Source organism: Phaenicophaeus curvirostris, chromosome 8, assembly GCF_032191515.1.
Source record: "Phaenicophaeus curvirostris isolate KB17595 chromosome 8, BPBGC_Pcur_1.0, whole genome shotgun sequence".
Lineage (NCBI taxonomy): Eukaryota > Metazoa > Chordata > Aves > Cuculiformes > Cuculidae > Phaenicophaeus > Phaenicophaeus curvirostris.
Window position 1 is genome coordinate 32,043,977 of NC_091399.1, and position 21,264 is coordinate 32,065,240.

The window sequence follows — 21,264 nt, forward strand, 5'->3', positions numbered from 1 at the left end:
GGGTTTAGAGGAAAAGGCCAGTTTTAATTTGCTCTCCCCTCAGGCTGACAGCGGGTAATGGCTTGTCCTCCAAGAGAAGGCCTGCTCCCAGGTCCTTCCTCATTTAAAAAGCACTCAGCAGGATCCATCCAGGGTCATGGCTATTCAATATCATCCACAGGCTTCAGTTTGCAGCGCTGGATATTATACAAAGATAGGAGAGTAGCAAGTCCTGCTCTGAAGTGTCTCAAATATGCAGATGCAGGCAGACAAGAAACTTGAGGTTAGCATGCCAACTTCAAGCCAGCAAACACAGCAAAGTACTTCATTAATAATCACAGCACAAAGAAATAAAGGTTCACCAAAAATATGCAAGTGACAAAGTGAGGCACCATCCACACGGTGGAGGATCAAGAAGTGGATATCCCTGAAACCTGGGAAAACTGCACCAGGGCGATGTCTGATAAAGCAAAGTGTACAATCAATAGCTTCATACTCTGTCTCTGGAGCCAGAGGTAGCACCTGCTCCCCTGTGCTTACTCCTCTTACATCCTATAATCCTTCCAGAGGCCTGCGGAAGCTGCACTGGTCCCTACTAAAATCAATACAATTTAGCAGTGGGATTGCTGGTGGGCTCAGCACCGTCACCTGCAGTTCCCACTAACACAGCACTTATACCGGGGGACTCTGTCCACAGTATTTCATAGAAATGAAAGTCTACGACTTACTGCTTTTTGAAGAATTGTTTATTTTTTTGTTCATCTGCAAGGTTTATCCCACATAGAGGCATCATTTTGCTTATGTTATTTTCTCCCCAACACTTCACTACTTGGCAAAAAGCTCAGTTCAATATGGGAGGTGCATATGTTAGTTGTTACAATCATGCCATGCAAACATGCTGACATGTCCCTCAACCAAAACTCTAATATATTAGCGGTTAAAAAGCTCTGAAGTAGCATGCGACCACAAGAGGAAAAGACAAATTGCAAGAAAAGGTATACAACCTCCAGATGGAAAGTAACAAAATCTTTTTAGAGGAAACTCTTCTTCCTTATAGAAATGGAACCCAAGATTATTCTACAATCAGTGTGTCCTAAATTTCCTTCACAGAAGATAATGAAATCATCACTTTATTCAGCAGAGCTAAGACACGAATAGAAGTAATTCTTGCAAAATGTAAATGGACAATAACCACCAAATAATCCATTCCCTTTCCTGGCTCCTCTAGACCTTGATAAGCTTTATGTGCTATGCTCATGGAATACTTTAAAAATTCACTCAAACCTTATAGCAGCAACTACTCTGTAATTTCTGAGAAGAAGGGGGTGTTGAATTAACTGAACAGCTCTGATTTTTATGTTATCCAAAAATGAGGAAAGCTTCTTGAAGACACAGAGATTTTCCCAACTCTTCTCACAGATGGAATGTAACAGTAAAGGAAAAAGCTTTGTACTATCTATACTGAGACATTCCATAATCATACCATAAATTTATCTTAGAATAGTAAGAGCCAAAACTATCTTCCCAAATAAGCTTACTAAAGGAACATGACTCCAGGTAATCTGCGAGAAGATAAGCATTTAAAAACTATTAAGAATTATTTCAGAGACAATCTATTTAATTTTCAGATTTTGCAACTTCATATATCACACTTAACTCCACACATTAACTGAATTTGAAAGGTCACACAAGCCTAGTAACATCTAAACAAAAACTGAAGGATCAGATGCAACTCCTGCAACTACAGGCTCTTCCCTTCATCAAAGATTGCTAGCAATTAACATATAGCGCCTTTAGTTTAGGAAAAAAAAACCACAAACCAAAAAACTACAAAACCCTCCAACCCAAATCAAAACCAACTCTCAAAAAGCAAAAATTTAAAATTGATAAAAATTGTTAAAACTCACTCAACATCATATACTAATCAGTTACTGGAAATTTGATACAGGCTTTTATTTTACATTTTACAAACTGTCTAGGAAACTCCAGGAAGTTACTAGAAGTTGCTTGTGATTAGCACAGGATTCATTTACCTACAGAGAGCTTCACTGAAAATTTTTTGAAGTCAGTTTAAATTACATAATCTAAATAATAACTGCAAAAAACCATTGACACTATGGATTCTACAGCTAGAATCTAAACATGAATTCCAGGCTTTAAAAAAAACCCAGCTCTTTCCTCCCTATCCAGCACAGTTATCATCATCCTAAAAGTGGATTATGAAAAAGATGTCAGGAATGTAGAGAATTACTACGCATGACTGCCTGGTCCTCATAGAAATATGTGAGCCACATCTAGAAGTAAATGACTGTGCTACTGCGCTCTACACTGCATTGAAACAATACAGTTCTTACTGACACAGACCTTAAAAACCAATCTGGAATCTAGATTTCATCAGTTAAGCAGATGTAATCCTACGAACTCATTGTACATACTTCTGTGGTTTAATACTGCTCACACGTGACAGGAACCACCTCCTCTATGGAGATTAAGGCAAAACTGTAATACTCTCTAGTTCAAAATTATACCTTGGACAAACTTTAAATAAAGCAGTTCTTCTTTCTGTAATGCAGTTTGTTAATTCAGTCACCTCTTCCTCCAGAGAAACCACACAAAGTATGAGGATAACTCAAGTTCACCAGAAAGCAACACAAGAAAATCCATAATGGTGACAAGAAAAGCATAAGAAAATATTTTGCGGAGAATCTTTCATTGCACTAACAAAGAACACCAGAAGAAAAATAGAACAGTCATACCACTGACAATTAACTGAAAGAACGTCTAAGTGTTATCCATCAACAAAATTTGAAGTAGTTGACAACTTTCCTGTTGAACTCAACATAAACTAGCACATCAACTGAACATCAATAAATCCATCTCCACAATATTTTTGCAAAAAAAGGCAAAATCACCATCTTCTTTTTTCAAGAAACCAAGGTGTAAGAAGACAATGCCTTATCCTGGGTCACTTAAAAAATCTTCATCAGAAATGGGGCTTACACAGCATTTCTGAATTGCACTAACAACTGAAGGCTGGTGTGAATATAAACCATCCGCATCCCATGGGGCTGGGGTACAAGTTGAGGAGACAAATCTCAGAAAGTCACAGATCTCTGCTTTCCCATTTTGACAATGCATCGACAGGGAGGGACATTAATTCAATGGAAAGTTGATATTTAAAAAAAATTGCATTTATCCATGGAATGTATTCTTCAGCTATGAATTCTCTTTGCTACCACAGATGCAAAGTCATAACAAAAATAGTGAACATTTATATTCACAAGACAAATACAACAGACAAGATTAAACCTTTTCTTCAGTAATATTCAGAGCTACAAGCCTAGGTGAAATTTACAGATAAGGTTGAGAAGAAATTTAGGATAACTCTCTCCAATAATTATTCCCTAAATCATTTCTTGAAGCTACCCTTGAAGCACCTAATAGCAGGCATTTTCAGATGCAGGATGATGGAAAAGAGGGATTCCTGATTGCATTTATGACAGTAATGCTCCCCCTTACTATTCTATATGGAATAAAAATACACAACACATCTGGCTTTTCTGATGGAATATTTTGCTGGAGTCTGCATTGGTTCTTCTGCTTTGGTTTTTCTGTTTGTTTTTTGGTTGTTTTTTTTTTTTAATTTATTGTTGTTTTTAAAGGTAGGATTTAATGATTTAAGCCCAGGAATCAGCTTTTGCACTTGATTTGACTCAGTGGGATGTGTTCAACTTTATTCCCCACTGCCCTTTAAGATCAGTTTCACTGTGAAGTAAGATGAGACAGAACTTGAGAAGACAACCATGTCTGCTCATTTCTCAGGGCATCAGTGAGTAAATGGCTGTTACAAGAAAGAAGAAAAAAAAGAAGGTGTATTTACAAATGCTGAATGCTTATCTGAAAGACAGTTCATTTCACTAACCACTCCTGGAATTAAAATCTGCAAGTGCTTAAGGCTATTCATGGGAGCGTTAAAGAGAAACACCCCTTTGTCCAAACAAACGAGTGCAAGAAAGGCATTAATTTGACTCACTAAGATGACAGACTTGCACATTGTATAACTTAAACATACATGATGGGGAATATATAGGAGCAAAAAGTGTACACAGAATGTGTTAGGCACATGAGAATGATGAAGACAAAGCAAATGAATGTTTCTGTGGTGGCAGAACCACATATGGAGAATCAGGACAGGGTAGATTGAGGGGGCAGAACAAGGCAGAACCACTGGAGAATCCTGCCTGTCTGTATCCAAGGCTGAAAGCCAAGTTCCACATACTGATTTTTTGGGAATTACTTCAAGTGACAAGACAAAACCCAAACCAAACAGCTTTAAGAAGCAGTCCTGCCGTGAACTTCCACGGGGAATGAGCCAGTCAGTCCTGCTACAGCATCTACTCACCCTGGGGTGTATAGCAGGGAAAGCTGCTGTTCATTAAGAGAATCCAAGCAGTGACTGGGCCCATCAACATGTATAACTGAAAAGTGACATGAACTAAAGATGTTTTCATTTTATCTTCTTTCTTTCCTCTCTCATTACCTTGCATTTTGTCAAAGTTCAGAATGTGCCATAAACTCTTGAAGATGGCAGTAGTCTCTGCTGGTGTGTCAGCGCAGTGAAGTGCACTGCACACTGGGAATCCAATCGTTTGGGGTGCTATCATATTACAAATACAAAATTGGGAAATTTAATCAAATAAATTTTGATTACTGTAGTCTAATTAGTTATAACTAGTAATAAATAGTAAATGTGCTAATTGGATTTTTTGAGGGCTTATATCACAATCTTCGTTAGATGGCTGTCATCACCATAATGCTTTTGTGCCTTGGAATTTAATGAATTTCATGTATTTATTTTCATAACTCCTGTTGTGCAAATACTTTATTCCATGATACACATGACAGTGTTAGATGGAACAGAGATTATCAAAGGTATTCAGATGCCTAATTTCTACTGATTTTAATGTGAGCTTCAGTGCCTAAACAGAAATTGCAGGGGTCTCCTGCACAGCCAATGACAGCATTTAGGCCATCTCCAACTGGAGAACACAGCTGCTGGTAAAGCAGCTGGAGAAAAGCAACCAGTCTGAAGGGGGAAAAGACAGACCACAGATTAGGAGAATATGCACTAGGATTGATCTTCTTTCACTTCCTGTGCGGCTGAGAGCACCACGGTCAGGAGAGGAGAGAGGAAAAGGTGTTGGAAACTAAAACTATTATCACGTAAGAAAAAAGGAAAGAAACTCCTTACATTTTGGCAGCAGTGAGGTAGAAGAGGAAGAAGACACGGTGACACCAGACTTCTTACTGCAAGGTTATAAAAATAACATTTGGCCAGCAAAGTCACATCTAATACAAGACAGTGCTGGGAAGGACACGCAAACATAATTTTATAAGAGTAGTGGCAAGGAAAAGAGGGTAAATTGATGTTGTTATTTTGGAAATTTTGTTTTATGTTATGTATTTTTTTATATCCCCATCCAGATAATGGTTAGGATGGACCTATGTTTTCCTTACACTGCAGGAGTATCTAGGAAGAAGAGATGTCACCTAGAATCAGCGAGCAAAGGCGGTGACTCTACAGCTCTATATTTTTCTACAGCTTATCTCCAGTCAGTTTACAACAGTGATCTCCAGTTTAAAATTTCTTAAGTATCTCTCTCTTACACTAATGAGAACAATGTGTCAGCAGACATAGTTCAAAGTGAATTGAAGGTTTTAGTTGGTATTTGTAAAAATAAGAAGGTTTTTGAAGCAGCTGTAGGTATTATGATTCCACCTTGAAGTCTAATCTGAGAGCAGGAGTGCTAGTGTTGCGTAACGACAAAAATAAACACGATGAGAGACCTACTGTTACTTAAATGTGGACAAGTTGGACCAGCTGTGTAACAGTCAATGCTTCTACAGTAATAAATGTTGACAGCAAAAATAAAAAGAATGCATTACTGAGACATCATCAAATGAGCCCTGTCATTACATGGAAGCTCCACCCTGTATAAGCTTGTCAAAAAGTGTTACTGTAATCCTTTGAGAAGCCTCCTCCTCAGGCAATAGAGAAAAAACGTTCAGGATCGGCCCAGAACAGGTGTGTTGTGCTGTAATGCCAGGATTTAATCACGGATCTCTTCACATTAATCTCACAAAGGAACTAAATCTATGTGGGCCCATCACGCCACACTGAGATGATTATTTAATGATCTGATTAAAGTAAGCAAGCTAACAGGGTGTTTAAAAGTGGACATTCCAGGGCGTACAATATTTTACAATTATTATTTGTTTTCTTAAGTCCGGCACTAGGTACCGACACTTAAGAGGAACTGATACTACACGCTCTTTTCAAAGTCAGTCCCTGAAAAATCTCAGTTCACACCCTGATCAGCAGTGGCAGAGGGTGGCTGTCCCTGCCCTGAGATACCCTCTTTTGTCTACAGGAGAAAACTTAGTGGCGTTTATTTCCTCGCTGCAAAAATCCCTAACCCTATTGCCTGAAGAGTAGTTGAGGTATCAACATTTGTAGTGTGGGCTAGAGGAGCAAACATGGGTAGAGAAGGAAAATATGCCCATCAGATCATAGAACCATAGAATCGCCAGGTTGGAAAAGACCCACCAGACCATCGAGTCCAACCACAGATATATGAAATCAGCAGCATAGCCTCACAGTAAATCTACATACACAGCTTGGAGTTGGACTTTAGACCCTAGACCTGACTGCAATGACAAGGGTGGGATGGTGTCCTGGCAACTGGCCTTCCTGCTGTTGATGCCACTGAACCCACCATTTATTCTTAGCTGAAGTCCCACATGAACACATTGCCAGTACTGCTGCTGATCATATTTTATTATTTGTGGGTTGTTACTCTGGCAATTTAAGCAGCAAACTTGGAAAATGAGATGATGTGACTGCTAGACTACGCATCTACGATGGCATGTCAACAGTGTGGTCCAAAAGAGGCAGGAGGTTTCCAAAACATCATCTCATCAACACAGCTGACAGGCAGCAAGCAACAGGCCTAGTGGTTCATGACTGACCCAGAAGCATTGGCAGGGCAGGGAGAAGAATTGGATGGCAGATTGATCTCCCTTTAAGAAAGATGAGGAGAAAAAATGTGTGCCTAAATTAGACACACTGTACCTCAAGACAGGCATGTTGGATTATTGTGAGTGAACACATGCCTCTCAATGTTTTTAAGGTATTTCTTTGGAGATTATGTAAGAAAAAGCTTAATCACATACAATATACAAAATGAAACATTAAATCCAATTGCTAATTACATGATGGTGTCTTAGCACTTGACATTTGAAATATGCACCCAATTTTCCTGATTAAAATTTTAAGAAGCTACACCAGTAAATTTTACTAATACATGGATACAAAAGCGCAGGATTTAGCTAGCCATACTACTACCACCAACGAACTGACTTGCTTCGTTCAGGTGAGGTAAGTTGGTGATACTGTTCTGAACATCCTGCCTACACCATCAGTCAATGACCAGTGACAGGGAATCAAGTATAAAGCAATCCCTGAACAGGTACAGCCAGTGTCACAGTGAGCACCTGTACTACTAGCTGGCTGTGGCAACAGTCATCCTATAGCGAAATAACCATCAGAGGGCACTGCAAAACATGCTGTGCTAAACAGAATTATGCAATGGCTGTGTTGGAAGCTTTCATGTGCATGCAAGTTAAAAATCCAAAGTGGAGAAGTTCAGCAGCATAAACTGACTCATTAATGATTTCATGCTGTTATTTACAAGTGTTTCCAGTTCTACTGTGCTCTCACACACATTTATGTTTACAGCAAAGCTATAGAGATGACTTTTTTTAAAACACAAAAGAATTTTCTGCTTATCTTCTTGTGGTTTTATGATGACTTATTGTTGTTATTAAGAAAACAGTAACAGAAACCGGACTCTGTATCCTGTTTGCTATTGTAATATTTGGGAAAAAAATTGCACCAACTGCAATGAGATCTTAAAAAGAAAAGGTGTTGATGTGCGAACACTTGACATCGTCAAGCACAAGACTTATAAGAAAGCTATATGCTATGTAGTAAACCACAAAAAGACAATATTATTTTTTCAGGCTAAGGCCCTCTATTCAGTACAGACAGCTTGTCAAATACTCTCTTTCTGGCATAGTATTTTCATAAAGTGAGGTTATATTTTTTGGTTTTAAACTTCTTGATTCAACGGCAAAAGTGTCTGAGATCACCTTTTTTGGTGTGCTTCTAACAAGTGGAGCCAAGGTGTAAGTAAATATCTTATTTGTGTATGGAACCCATAGCACCTGGAACCCTGCCCCAAAAGTTTATGAAATTTTCCATTAGTTTTCTGAATGTCAAAGTGTGTTAGAAAAGACTCTATTTAGGGAAGAAATGTCACTGGTGCTCTCAGTGACAGAAAACCGAAAGGAAATGTGAGAAAAGACTACAGAAGACTTGGACAAAGGAAGATTTTAAAGGAATGTATAAATATGAATCTTCCATTCTCCCTACACACTTAGAGTAAGTAGAGCACCTAAGAGTAGGAAGTCAGGAGGCAACCATTTCGCACTGTGGGGACATACGTTACTAGACTGTCACTGGTTTTGGCTACCCAGGGAAGGACCCACAGCAGCTCAGGGCACAGAAGCCAGTTCCCAGGTGTGTGATCATGGTCTCAAGGCTACCAAGTCTTCTCTTTCTTTAAGCTTTGTCTCCCTCACATTCAGATTTTTCTCAGTTGCAAACCTACCCGTTTTTATCCTCCTAGGATAGGTTTATCAGTATCTGCCATGCTGCCCTCCCTTCTTCTCTCCTTACCTACCTCACTCTGGACAACTGTTCTGGTCTCCTCTTAAAGTCTTCTGTTCCTGCCCCTATTCCACTCCTATGACCCCTACTTTTAGTTCCTTCTCCTACTCCTTATTTGCTCTTATCTCTCTGCCCTTATACCCTTTTGTGCCGTTTTCTTCATTTCAATCAGCTTTTATAGTTTCCAGTTCTGAATCCTTCCTGGAGCTCATATGTAACATGAATTTTACCTTCTTTTTAAAGCATTAAAAACACCATACCCAACATATTCCTGTTAAATTGCAATAAAAACTTCAGTTATATTTGGTCTTGGATTTTTGTTGTAACCCTCATATTAAAATTTGTGTTCAGTATTGTCAAAACTGAAGTTAATTTCTTTACCAATGAATTACAAGTAGCATAAATAAAGAAGAAAAAATAAACTACAGATATTGTGCAGATACCGTGCTTTCATATAATTATAACCATAATCAGTAAATCTCATACTAATGAGATACAAGATTTAAATGTGAAGAATGTGTTTAGTGAATTATTGTCAATCAATGTCTATACAGCAGGATAAGAATAATCTTTAATGGCAACACATCTATTATTATAAATTCCTAACTAAGTACTTTATTCCTTCAAAATGTCACTCTCAATTTATAGAGCAACAGATAAACATCTCTCAACTGTATGCCTCACTGTGTCTACTTCTATGTAATTGAAACACTGTTTTTGAAAAGTCTTGTCGTCACTTACCCATTCCACATTGTTCTGAATGGTGATTTAGTACTGGTGTAGTTCTGGTTATCATTCTCTTTCAAATCCCTTTCAAACATATACATTTAGGATATACCAATCTAAACTATTTTTGGTTTCTACCTGACTTGAAGATTGGGAAAAAAAACTGATTTTCCTTTCCTTGGAGGAACATACTAAGCTTTATAAAACTGCTGTAAATGTAAATGGTTACTCATATATTTAGAAAAAGGAAACAAACTGAAAATGACAATAAACCAATAAGGAGCAGGTTTTTTTTTTTGAGAGATTCAAATAAATACACAAAGGATACTTACAATTTTTAATCTCTGATGATAGAAGGAACACTAAAACACATCATACCCAACTGCACTGGCTAAAGAAATATCTGGTTAATTTTACATCCCTAGTGATGTGTGGAAGCCAGTAGGTATCTGCAGTAACTTTCAACACTCACCTCATCCTTAATGTCTTCCTGCTGCTGGGCACTGAAGATCTCCATTGCAGCCATCAGCCTCATCATTAGCTCATCCACTGTTGTGTTACCTAGCAACAAAGGAAGACAGCTGAACTTCATATCATTAAAGTTATTAAACAAATAAGAAGTAATCTTAGAATTAATCCATAAGAAATAGCCAGACCTTAAAGAAACCAGAGTAGAAAATTCAAGTATCTCAACAGAATCTTTTAAAATGCTTTTAGTTTGCCTTTTTATTGAAAATTTGAAAATGTTTTTACAAACAAATGTTGATCGTAGGCTAAAATTTTAGGTGGTTCAAATCTGAACACTTGCTTTTTTGCTTGCATGGAACAACTCTACTTTTCCTTTTAATCACTGATGTGGTTAAGCTTTCATATATCTGAGGTTCCCTGACGTGAAATTGATTTTACAGTTTTAGAATTCCCAGGTATAATCAGGGAGAGTGAAGTACTTGTTTAATCAGGTAACAAAAGTTAGGATGTTGGTAGCAGCATCCAAACGGATTGGTTTAAAAAGTGGAAAAAAAAATGGAATACAGTGTTTGAATGGATGTGTGCACACACATTTTTCTTCAGGTATAACTAGTAGTAAAGCTTCAAATACTATAATACATTCTATTTAGCGTATTTACTTCTGATAAAACTTGTAAAGCTAATAATAGGGGAAGAGTAAATAATCTGTGTGTATACCAAGAAATAAAGCACATGCATTGGAAAATACATGCCTCCTCACATTCTTCTCCAGTCTTCAGTAAGACCGAAAAATTAGTTTAATTTCCTACCAAGATGCTACTCAGTCTTTGTTCTCTCTTCTCAAACTGAAGACCAGACTACCCATCAGATCTGCGTGTCATAGTAGTTAAAAGGTCTTAGATCATGAGAAATAGTCTAAACCTAGAAACTAACACCTGCCAACATAAACAGTGTTAGGACATTCACAGAACAATACCAACAAGAGCTAGATTTATATTGGTGATGATGGTCAACATTTCAAAAGGAGTAAACTAACCAGAAGCCACAGTATCACTAAAGAAAACAAAACTGTCCCCACAGTTTCCAACTCCAGTAAAAAATAAAAATCAAAAGCAAACTCAGCCAGCCTGCATTTCAATAAACGCCACTGGGACTTAAGTTTCTATATTGTTGTATCTCTTCTGTAAACATGCCTTCTCACCCAGCCCTGAAAAGCCCTCATTGTTCCTATTTCTAGCATTTGCTACCTTAGCAGAAAATGTTATCCTGCATGCTGCAACACGCATGACTTCAGAGATTGCCATTCATTTGAGGGCATATTGTTAAAAGACACCAGCGTCCCCACTCGTGGGAAAATAAAATGCACGGTGCATTTGATTTTTGTTAAAAGATAAATTTAAGTAAGGCTGCAATAGATGTGCACCTTAGCTTAGTTTAATTCCAAAGATTGTTGCAGAAAACCGGAAAATTTATTAAAGCTTAGTGATTGCAATGAAATAATTTTGCTTTTTAAATAATATAAAGCTGCATTATATTATAACTTTGAGTCATCAAGTTGCTAAACCAGTTAGATAATTTAAGCCAGTAAGCACCACTGACTTCAGTGGGATAACACGGGTGCTTAAAGTTATACAGATGCTGAACTATGCCGCAGAGTTATAGTTATTTGTATCCAATAAGCTTTGTAACCAACAGAAGTACCATGAATTATGGTTGTGCTGTACCTGCACTAAGGAGATAAAATCCACGTGAAATTCACAATTTTGGCCATAGGAAGGAGCACTGCCGATTCCTCAAGAAAACTATTAATCCCATATGCATAAAGAAACAGTAACGCTGTCTGCAAAAGGCAGTATTTCCTGAGGCTGAATTTCCTCAGAAAAACAAGGGAATTAGAATAAAGATTGCTAGATACAAGCAATAAATAAATGAGGACAAAGCGTCATGAAGGCAAACTTGCAGAGAATGCAGAAGAAATGAGAGGCAGCCATTCTTTGATGTATTTTAATTTGAAGAGTTACTGAGAACAGCAGTCAAAGGGCATCACTCCACATCTAAGTTATCTTGCTGTCAGTAAAATCAGAGGAATGGTTATGCTAGAAATAACTGCTCATATAAGCCAGAAAGCTTCATTTATGTGAGATTACATTAGCAATTTAATATTCTGATCCATTTTGGAGTCTGAAAAAGCAAATCACATTCAAGTATTAGCCCACTACATGCAACGAAGAGTCCACATGTTGACAAAGAACTACACACAGAGAACCAATTGCATTCAAGCACTACACAAGAAGCGCAACCAAAATATTTTGGAAATCAGTAATTTATATGGATAAAAACTTGGAAAACTAAATGTATCTCTCTATTTAGGAGATCTAGCTTCTACTTTAAAAACCTGAAAAACTTAAACTATGATTCTATTAGAGTCACAGCAACTTCAATCTCTAATACTATGGTAATTAACACATTAATGAATACTAGCTATTTATACCACGGCAACTGAAAGTCTCTTGTGTGAAATAAATTCATATTCTGAACACCGTAATAAAGAAATAGTTAGCAAAGATGTCTTCCAACAGTTTTGGTACTCACATAAGAACCACTTCTAATATAAAGCGAGAACCGTACCTTGTATTACATTCAATACTTCATTAGATGATCGCTTTCCCATAATAATAAGGAAAAGTGGAAACTGGTCCGTCTTCTGAGTTCGAATTGTTTGGGCTACGACACTCCCGAAGTGTCTTGTGCACATTGTCAGAAACCTACACAGGATAAAAAAAAAATGTTAGCATTGTGAGGAGTTTTTGAAGTTAGTTTTTTTTTTAAAAAAAAGAAGCATGCTAAATTCAGCAGTTTAACTGAGTGTTATCTACTGTTTAACATCTACACTTCTGCATTCCATTCTAGAGCTTTCTCCCTGTTTATGATTAAATTATGAGAATATTTACAAATATGATAGATCTTAGATTGTGTAAATTAAAACAATTGATAACAGGTAATGACAGATTTATTTGATGGAGAATTCCATTTTCTGTTACACTATTCTGCAGGCTATAATTCAAAACTAACCCCCCTACATAATCATGTTAAGTCAATTGATAAAAACTTCTAAAGAGGAAGTCAGTAGAGCTATAATCTAGTAAACATGATGAAGTATAAAGACAGTGTGATTTCACAGGAAAGCATAATTTAATGAAAGATCAGGAAATTGGTTTTATCAGTCACAGAATTAAAACATGGTACTTCAGAATTGTATTTTCTTTTGTACAAGTGCCCTGCCAGTGACATACTTAGCAGTGTGGTCTAAAAACAATAATTCTAAGCTTTTGACCAAAAAAAGCTCTCCGATATTAGCATACAGAAGTCTAGCATTAGTATTCTTAACACGATCTTGAATAAATGAAAAAACTGATAAAGCTTTTCTCTTCCATTAGAGGACTGTTTGAAATTAGCATTTCTTTCAAGAGAAAAGGGTAGCTTATGATATGTTTTCAGATCTGATGGTAAAAAGTAAATGTCATAATAATAATGAATTATGAAAGACCAAATGCAAATATAGAATGCTTTAATAAGATCCAATTTAATAAAGTCTGTAAAAATAATGGACTTTTAATAACACAGGTCACAAAAGGCAAAACAGTGGAAATTCTGAGGACTAGCCACTGGTACAGGCTTATTAATTCTTAATTATGTTCATGAAAGGCAACTTAAATCGTGTGTTTTCTTATGCCTTATGATAATATTTTAGGTAACAACTACTCTGAAATGTATGCTTTAACTGAAGAGCAAAGTCCTGTTGTCACATGCATTAGAAGCCAAACCTATTTGAAAAGACAAACTGCATTAAAATGTCAAGCGCTCCAAGTAATTTCTTCTCAAAGATACTGAAAAGATTAAAAATTGTAATATTTTTAATCAATATATATTGTATCTAATAAAATGGCCAAGAGTTGATAACCTTGACGAGTACAACATTGGGCTTGTTCGGGGCATGTGAAGCATAAAAAGAAACCCTCCTCAAAGACAATTCGTAATATAACTATGGCCACAGCTTAGTGGAAGGCAACGAGCAGGGCTAGCTAGCAAGTCTTTTGAAGCCACAAATGTTAGTGGGAAATAAATACCTTTCCTTGCCTCCTTGATTCTCAGTCTTTTGCAATTCAGAACAATCACGCAGAAAGACAACGTCAGGGATGTGAAACAGAGACTGCCACATCAGAAACAGCTACACAGAAACATATTTCTGGTAAATGAAAACAAAGTGTTCATAAAGTGTGGACATCTTAACTCTTAAGCTAAGAAATGGGTCTTTTTATTTTTGCTTTTCAAGGTGGGAATATGTTAAGAGAAATCTTGGTCTCTGAGAAGTCACTCACAGTCTTTCATGGCAATACAACTGTGCATTGAAGGTTTCACTCCTGGCAGTAATAAAGCCAGGGTTCAATTGAACTGAAATCCTGAAACTATTAAAACTGTTTAACAGTCTTCAACATGCCATGGAAGAAAAGCACTCAACTGTCCAGTACTTAACTGGAGGTTAAAAAGTGCTGTAGAGGATACTGCTAGAAGGAACAAAACTAAGGGACTACTACAATATCAGTTGCACTAGTCAGAGGTGAAGGCTTGTTGGTTTTTTTTTTTGGTGGTGTTTTTTTGGTTTGGTTGTTTTGTTGTTTTGGGTTTTTTTTAATCAATTCTGTATTTACATAATCCATAACTCAGTCTCAAAATATGCTTTTATACATATGGATTTCGTATGCTAAGAATTCCGAATGAAGCAGATATTTCAGTACACTAGAAGATCTCCCAAATAATTTTTTTGAGGAAATCAATTTTTATCCCTGTAATTGCTGGCTGACTACATAGAACCAAATAGACTAGGATACTTTGGGGTCCACTACAGTCAAAGCTGGGAGCAGGTTTGAATATCCTGGCTTTGGAAGATGCCATATTGTGCCAAGGCTATGGTAAGGGTACACATACTTTCCTGGTAGAGTAAAAGCAGAACAGATGCCAGATGCCAACATCTCCCATCATGGTGGTTTTTTTAACTTGCAGTGACTTCCTAAAGCCCGTGGTGCCATTTGCCCTGCTCTTTCAAATTTCCTCCCTTCCTCTGCTGCTGCTGCTGCAATCTGATCAGCTCCTAAGGACAGCAGCCAACTCACTCAGTTACCAGTTACAAGAGCAGCACATGCCAATTCTTACCCAAATGCCACATATTTTCCACCTTTGCCATCAGGGAGTGTTTGTCTTTCATGGGGGAGGAATGAGAAACAAGTCTCCTTCCCGGTACTTCCAACTTTGAATAGTCAATGTACAGATTATAGCATAGGCAGCTGCACTGAGGATGCTTGTGGGGGATGAATGAGTAGCTGCTGTTCATCAGTGCGTATCTTCAGTGCAGAGTGAACACACACAAGAAACTCTTCTTGCTAACATGATCCATCCCAGTAGATCCTGCCCTTTGGAACCAAGTAAGACCCCACTTGTCTGTTGAACTAAAATGTAGTGAAGCCAAGAGAAATGTGAAGGTATTCAAACTGAGATGGCATCAACAATCAGCAACACCTACACCGTAGAACTCCTGTCCACCAGCAATTACTCACTTCCACACGTGCTCTTCACTGGGTCAGTGGTAAGTGTTCAGCAATTATTCATGACATGTCTTTTCATTTTACTGGGTGGGTAGGAACTGAATTTTTATTCATGACCCCCATTCAAACTTTCTCATGCCTTTTCGTAGATTTTGCAACTACTTAACCAGTTTTACATTTTTTTCCCTTTTCTGCTTTTCCTGAGTCTGCATTTGTAGACCTTTTAACTTTCTTCCACATTCATATCCCGCAAAAAAAAAAAATCTCCTTTGTGCTAGTATTTACTGTCAGAAGTATGTAAGTACAGCCAAAATGATTTGGTGCAACAACCAGGATCTTACTTGGTACATCACTAACAAGGGATTTTCTTACTTTCATCTAAACAGAAGTGCGCCAGATCTTTCAGTGGCATCTCCAGAGCTGCCAAAAGAACTGCCTGTGGAGTGCATCAAAGAGCCAGATGTCCCTCCAGGAAGGAGTGTTTTCCACAAAACACCGGATTACTGTGATCTCCAACCAGAAGTGGAAATAGAGGAATGCTTCCAGAAAGGGAGGGCAAATGGCACCCTACTAGTCCTTTAATTTTTAAATCACGAAAATATACAGGGAGGGAGAAATATGAGAAAGACAAAAAAGCATTTTATGATGGAAAATCCATTAAAAAAACCTTGAAAGTTACAAGAATAAAGTTCAAGAAAAGTAGTAGTTTTGGCAGACAGAACAATTTCTTTACTTTTTTTCACTACTCACTAGCCATGAAACCAGCAGCTACTAAAGCCACAGAATAAACATGGACACTGCCCATGGCTTGACAAATACAGAAACAAACCCTAAGAAAATCACAAACTTGTCTTTATTTTTTTAAATGTAGATTGAACAGGTATTAATTCTTAGACATAGTTCACTCCTCAGTTAAAAACAGCACACAGGAAAAACTATTCAGTTGAGATGAAGATGTTAATCTGGAGGGGGTGCTGATCGCTGCACAGCAGCCATTCCTCCATGTGCACTCCAAGATAACCCATGCAAAGAACTATTGTGTTTGTAGCACCTTAAGTTTTCCACATAATAATGTTACCATTCCCTGCCAGATAATAAGTGACACGTTATATTAAAATACACTCTCGGTACAGCTTTTTTGTAATTATATAATAAAATGTGATTTATTTAATATTACTTAAAGAAAGTTCCTAGGAGGCAATTAGGAAAATAAAACAGCTTTACAAATCTACTGGAAACAGTTTAAAAATATTACTGAGTCTCGAAACCAAAGGGAATATTTATTAGAACTTAGGTCTGTGATCCTACCATAGCCCCTGATCTCAGATGCACTAGGTAGAACTTTCTAAATGTTGAGATTTAACAATAATACATTTTTGTAGGAACACGCAGATTTTAATTTTTAAGAACAAAATCAGCCACCTCTAGTCAAACTGCTGATCATCAAAAGTGTTGATCTCGGAGCTCAATATTTTTTGATCTTCGGAAAGCTTTTTGATCTGTATGACATCTATTTACACCACAAAATATGCACTGCCTTTTTAGCAGGAAGCCTAAAGGAGAAAGCCAACTCCTAAATGGGAGATGGCAGTTGTTCCCGACAGCAGGTGTTTCATCATTACAATGACTGGTATTATCTCATTGTTTCTTTATGTATTTCCTGCTCACGTATTATGATGTTTCACATTTTTGTATTTCATATATACTGGATCTACTGCAGTCATGTTTGGATCCACAATTGCGCAAGATCTCTCCTTACTACACCATAAATATGAACAAACAAACAAGCAAGCTATGATGCTAAATACTTTAGAAAAATGTAAACATTCTTTTAATATTTTAATTTAAACAATTCAGTAAGCTAAGAGCATCTCTGGTGCTCAGTCCCTAAAGGAGGCACAAGGCAGAGGTGTCCACTGGCTCCCTGATGGCCACGTTGTATCTTCCAATGTGAACTGGTTCAAAGAGATTCTGACTCTTAACCTGGTAGAGGAAGAATTTACAGAAAACTGAAGAACTGAAAAGGCAGAACTTAGCAAAGAATTGATGATTCTGCGCATTAAGAGTCCTTTGCGTTTTCATTAAAAATCACAGCACAACAAGGCACTGCTGCCTCCTGCTCTTGGTCTTGACCCAGTGGAAGGACCCTAAGAAAGCAGAGGAATTCAGTCTCAGTTCTCTTTCCACTCAGAAAATTGGCAACCGGCATGGCTTTGAAAGGCGTGGACACCACCTACCAGTCATCTCTGAAACCAAATATTAACTACTTGATGTTTGTCCTCCATTGTGGTATCAATTTTCACTTATCTAATGGAACCAAACTGATGATAGTTTGATAGGATGGATTGGGATAGTATAGTTGCAGAAAGAGTAACTAAGTCTAGAATGTTGATTATAGGTTTTGGGTGTTGTTTTTTTTTTAATGGAATAAACCTGCAGAAGGGAACTAATGCAGAGAAAGCTGTGTGTCATATTTTGTAGTGTACTCCTGCAATGTGCAAAGAGGGACACATGATGTAGCATTCTGAATGTTTTTCATACGTTCAGACAAAAACTAAAAGCTCTCCTTTGCTTTTGCTTTTAGTAAATTAGTCCCAGCACCTGATGGTTAGTCAGGAATTGTATTAGCAAATCTGTCTAGGGCACTAAAGGGCAAATTCTCTCCCATACAGAGATAACTCTGCTCTCAAATGTACGGATAGAATATATTAAAATAAAAACAAAAGATTGCGTAGGATTTTAGGTATGTTCCGAACCAATACAAAACCTGGAAATCTAGTTATTTGTTACAGTCTTGCTCATATTAATAATCCTGTAGTTACTTTTAATTTTAGCACACTGATAGGCAAACTTTGGAGAAGCTCTTCCTAGAATGAGGCCCTTGGCCATACAGTGCCCACTATGCTTCTCACAAACATTTTATTAATAGAAGTACTGCACCGGAGATATTTTTTGCTACTGAAGTCCTGCTCAAAAAGCAGCAGCAGGAAAAAAACTGATAACCTCTTATAAAATATCTACTCCCTTTTAGTCTGAACTGGTGTTCAGTCCTCCACCTGGATGATTTTAGGTTGAAAAAGTGTGATTTATTTATAGTCAGGCCGACCTTACTTTAAGAAACTTCAAAACTTCAGAAATTGCTGTAAAAAACTTCTTTCTTGAGCATGATTAAAACAATGAATGTTAAATATGCAAGATTCCTGACTATTTTTAGTAATAATTATATATTGTGCAAAGTCAACATAAGACTCATTAAAATGTTAATGTAAAAAGAACATTTTTTAATTACATATTTACATTTTTTAAAAAAAGTAAAAGCTGAGGTAATGAAATGGTATATTAAAATAAGCTTGCTACCCATAGGCTCCATAAAACAGTTACTGTCTTACCCACATTGTCATAACAGGTGACTCAAACCCAAGGGGGAACGAGCAACTGATACAAAGCATGGCCTACAGATGTATAAAGCAGCCCGAATCAAAATGATGTGGATATCCTCTTCTTATCCACACTCTAATATCCACAGATTCAGATGTAAAAGCATGATTTATTCCACTTCTTCTTTATGTGAGAGTAAAGCCTAGATGAGTGTGTTACCTATCCCTACATAAAACGTGGAAGATCTAATTTCATCCTGGAAGGTTCAAACAGATTAGGTAAATACTTTATAACCCCGTTTAGTCTAACACGCATCTCTCTAGAAACTCATTTGTCCACCCTTTCAGATACATTGGAAGTCAGCAGAAGAATTCAGAGAAGCATCCTGACAAGCAAAATGCAATTCAACAAGGTCAGTGAAAGCATCTGAGTAGGAGGAACAATTGCACAAACAGGGAATAAGAATCAAGCAGTAAGGGAAGAAGATAAGTAATGATGTGAAGAAGACAAGCGTCATATTGGGGTTTGTAGGTTTGTACAACACAAAATAACCCTCTTTCTGTATTTAGCACTGTGAAGGTGGTTTTAGGCATAGTGTATCAGTAAATGGTAGACCAATTACTGAAGGACCACGTGAAGATTACAATAACAAATGTCTACAAAAGGACAAGCTACAAGGCAAGGATGAAGAAATCACTGTTGCTTAGTCTATGAAAACTGCAGGAAAAAATGGTGCCATTTAAGTCCAAAGAACAATAAAGACAATGCCTCACTGTCTACTGAGTGGACCAAGATAAAATGTTCACTGATTGCTGCGACAAAAACTTTGGTTAAATATTAGTGTGAATTGCCTAAGGAGTGAAAGTTAAGTACTGGAACTGGTTATGGAGAAATGCTGAGAAACCTTCTTTGCACCAAAGGTTAGATCAGACAACCATTGGAGAGGAACAATGCAGGTATAGTTGAACTTTCTGGCCAGGCATGGCCTGAACACTGTTACCTGCAGCTCTCCAAGATCTGCAGAGAGTCAGAATGGTAACAAAATGGAAAGGCCAGAGGTCAAAGCAGAGTCATTCTAACCTAAGGAAGAGGATGGGCATCTGCACCTCTGCAATGATTCTTTGTCTCAACCAGCGACTCTCCAGTACCAAGGAGATTCATGCCCTTCAGTTGCCTTTTGGTACAAACAATTCTGACTCAGCCAGGTCAAGGATTTCTTCTGGTGGTTGATTTAGATGCATAGATGCAGCTAAATTTCTCTACAGCTTTAATTCCATCTGGCATTAGACTTCCCTGGTGTGGCTATGGACTCTTGTAGTGAGATGGATCATGAATGACTCCTTTCTCCTTCCCCACAACAGTCCAACAAGTCTGTCTCGACTAACTGTTCTCCTGCCTTCATCTCTTTTGCACAGGGCACTATAGAGTTTTCTTTCACCTTTTCAGTTCAACAAGCATAATAAACTATGCTGTAGCTTGAGTACAGTGGGATAGAACTTGGTTTTGGTTTTATAGTGAGGACTTAAAAAAACCAAACTGATACATTTGTAAGCCTATAATTCCTGTGGTTTTAATATTTTTTTTCAGATGACCTTAAAGCATCACCATAGATAACTAAACCGATGCAATGAAAACCTTAATCACATCAACAGAGAGACTACTTTCTATTTATAGTTGAATATTATGGAGACATCCATGCCTTACTAATCACAATCAGATTAAAATGCATTCTCTGCTGGTTTCTCATTTTCCAAATTTGGACATTTTTAGACTACTAAGTTGAAATTACCTTGAAGCACATAAATATTTAAGCAGGGATAGTTTACCTTTTCTGGTGGGTGTATAATAAACAGTTTAACCATCATCTATATACAGGCTGTTTTGTTCTCCATCTAAAGAGACGATCACCTTTTATCCTTTTCCTTTTTCCTTCATTTCAGTGCTATTAAGAAACTATTCACAAGTGCAACCCCAAACTATACTATGCAGTAATTATGACTAGATGACAAAGAGATGTGAACAATTACTGAGCCCATTTTGAAACCCTACACTAATAAAGTCATTAGATGCTGCCCTTGCCATGAGCCTTCTAAAAGCTTCTGAAGTTACAAGAACACACGGCATTGTTCGTTAGGACAATTGCTGCTAGCAGAATGCAAACCTTGAGTTAAACCATGCTGCAAATTGATCTTGACATTCTGTTAAGACTGCCACTAAAATCAAAAGCAAAAGAGAAAAGGAGAAAATGAGCGGGTGGGATGTAATCATGGAACAGAAGGGTTCCCTCCTCACCTTCTTTCCTCTTCCTCCTCAAAACAAACC

At 37.4% G+C, this 21,264-nt stretch overlaps 1 protein-coding gene across 1 annotated transcript in view; it reads right to left on the reverse strand.

The window, feature by feature from the left end:
- The window catches only part of FAF1 (Fas associated factor 1), a 168,011-nt gene that overhangs the window by 20,865 nt on the left and 125,882 nt on the right, over positions 1-21,264 (reverse strand). The window contains exons 14-15 of the mRNA XM_069863103.1: positions 12,593-12,729; positions 9,969-10,057 (exon numbers count right to left, since the gene is read on the reverse strand). Coding sequence (XP_069719204.1) covers positions 9,969-10,057; positions 12,593-12,729 — 226 coding nt within the window. The remainder of the gene's footprint in view (positions 1-9,968; positions 10,058-12,592; positions 12,730-21,264) is intronic.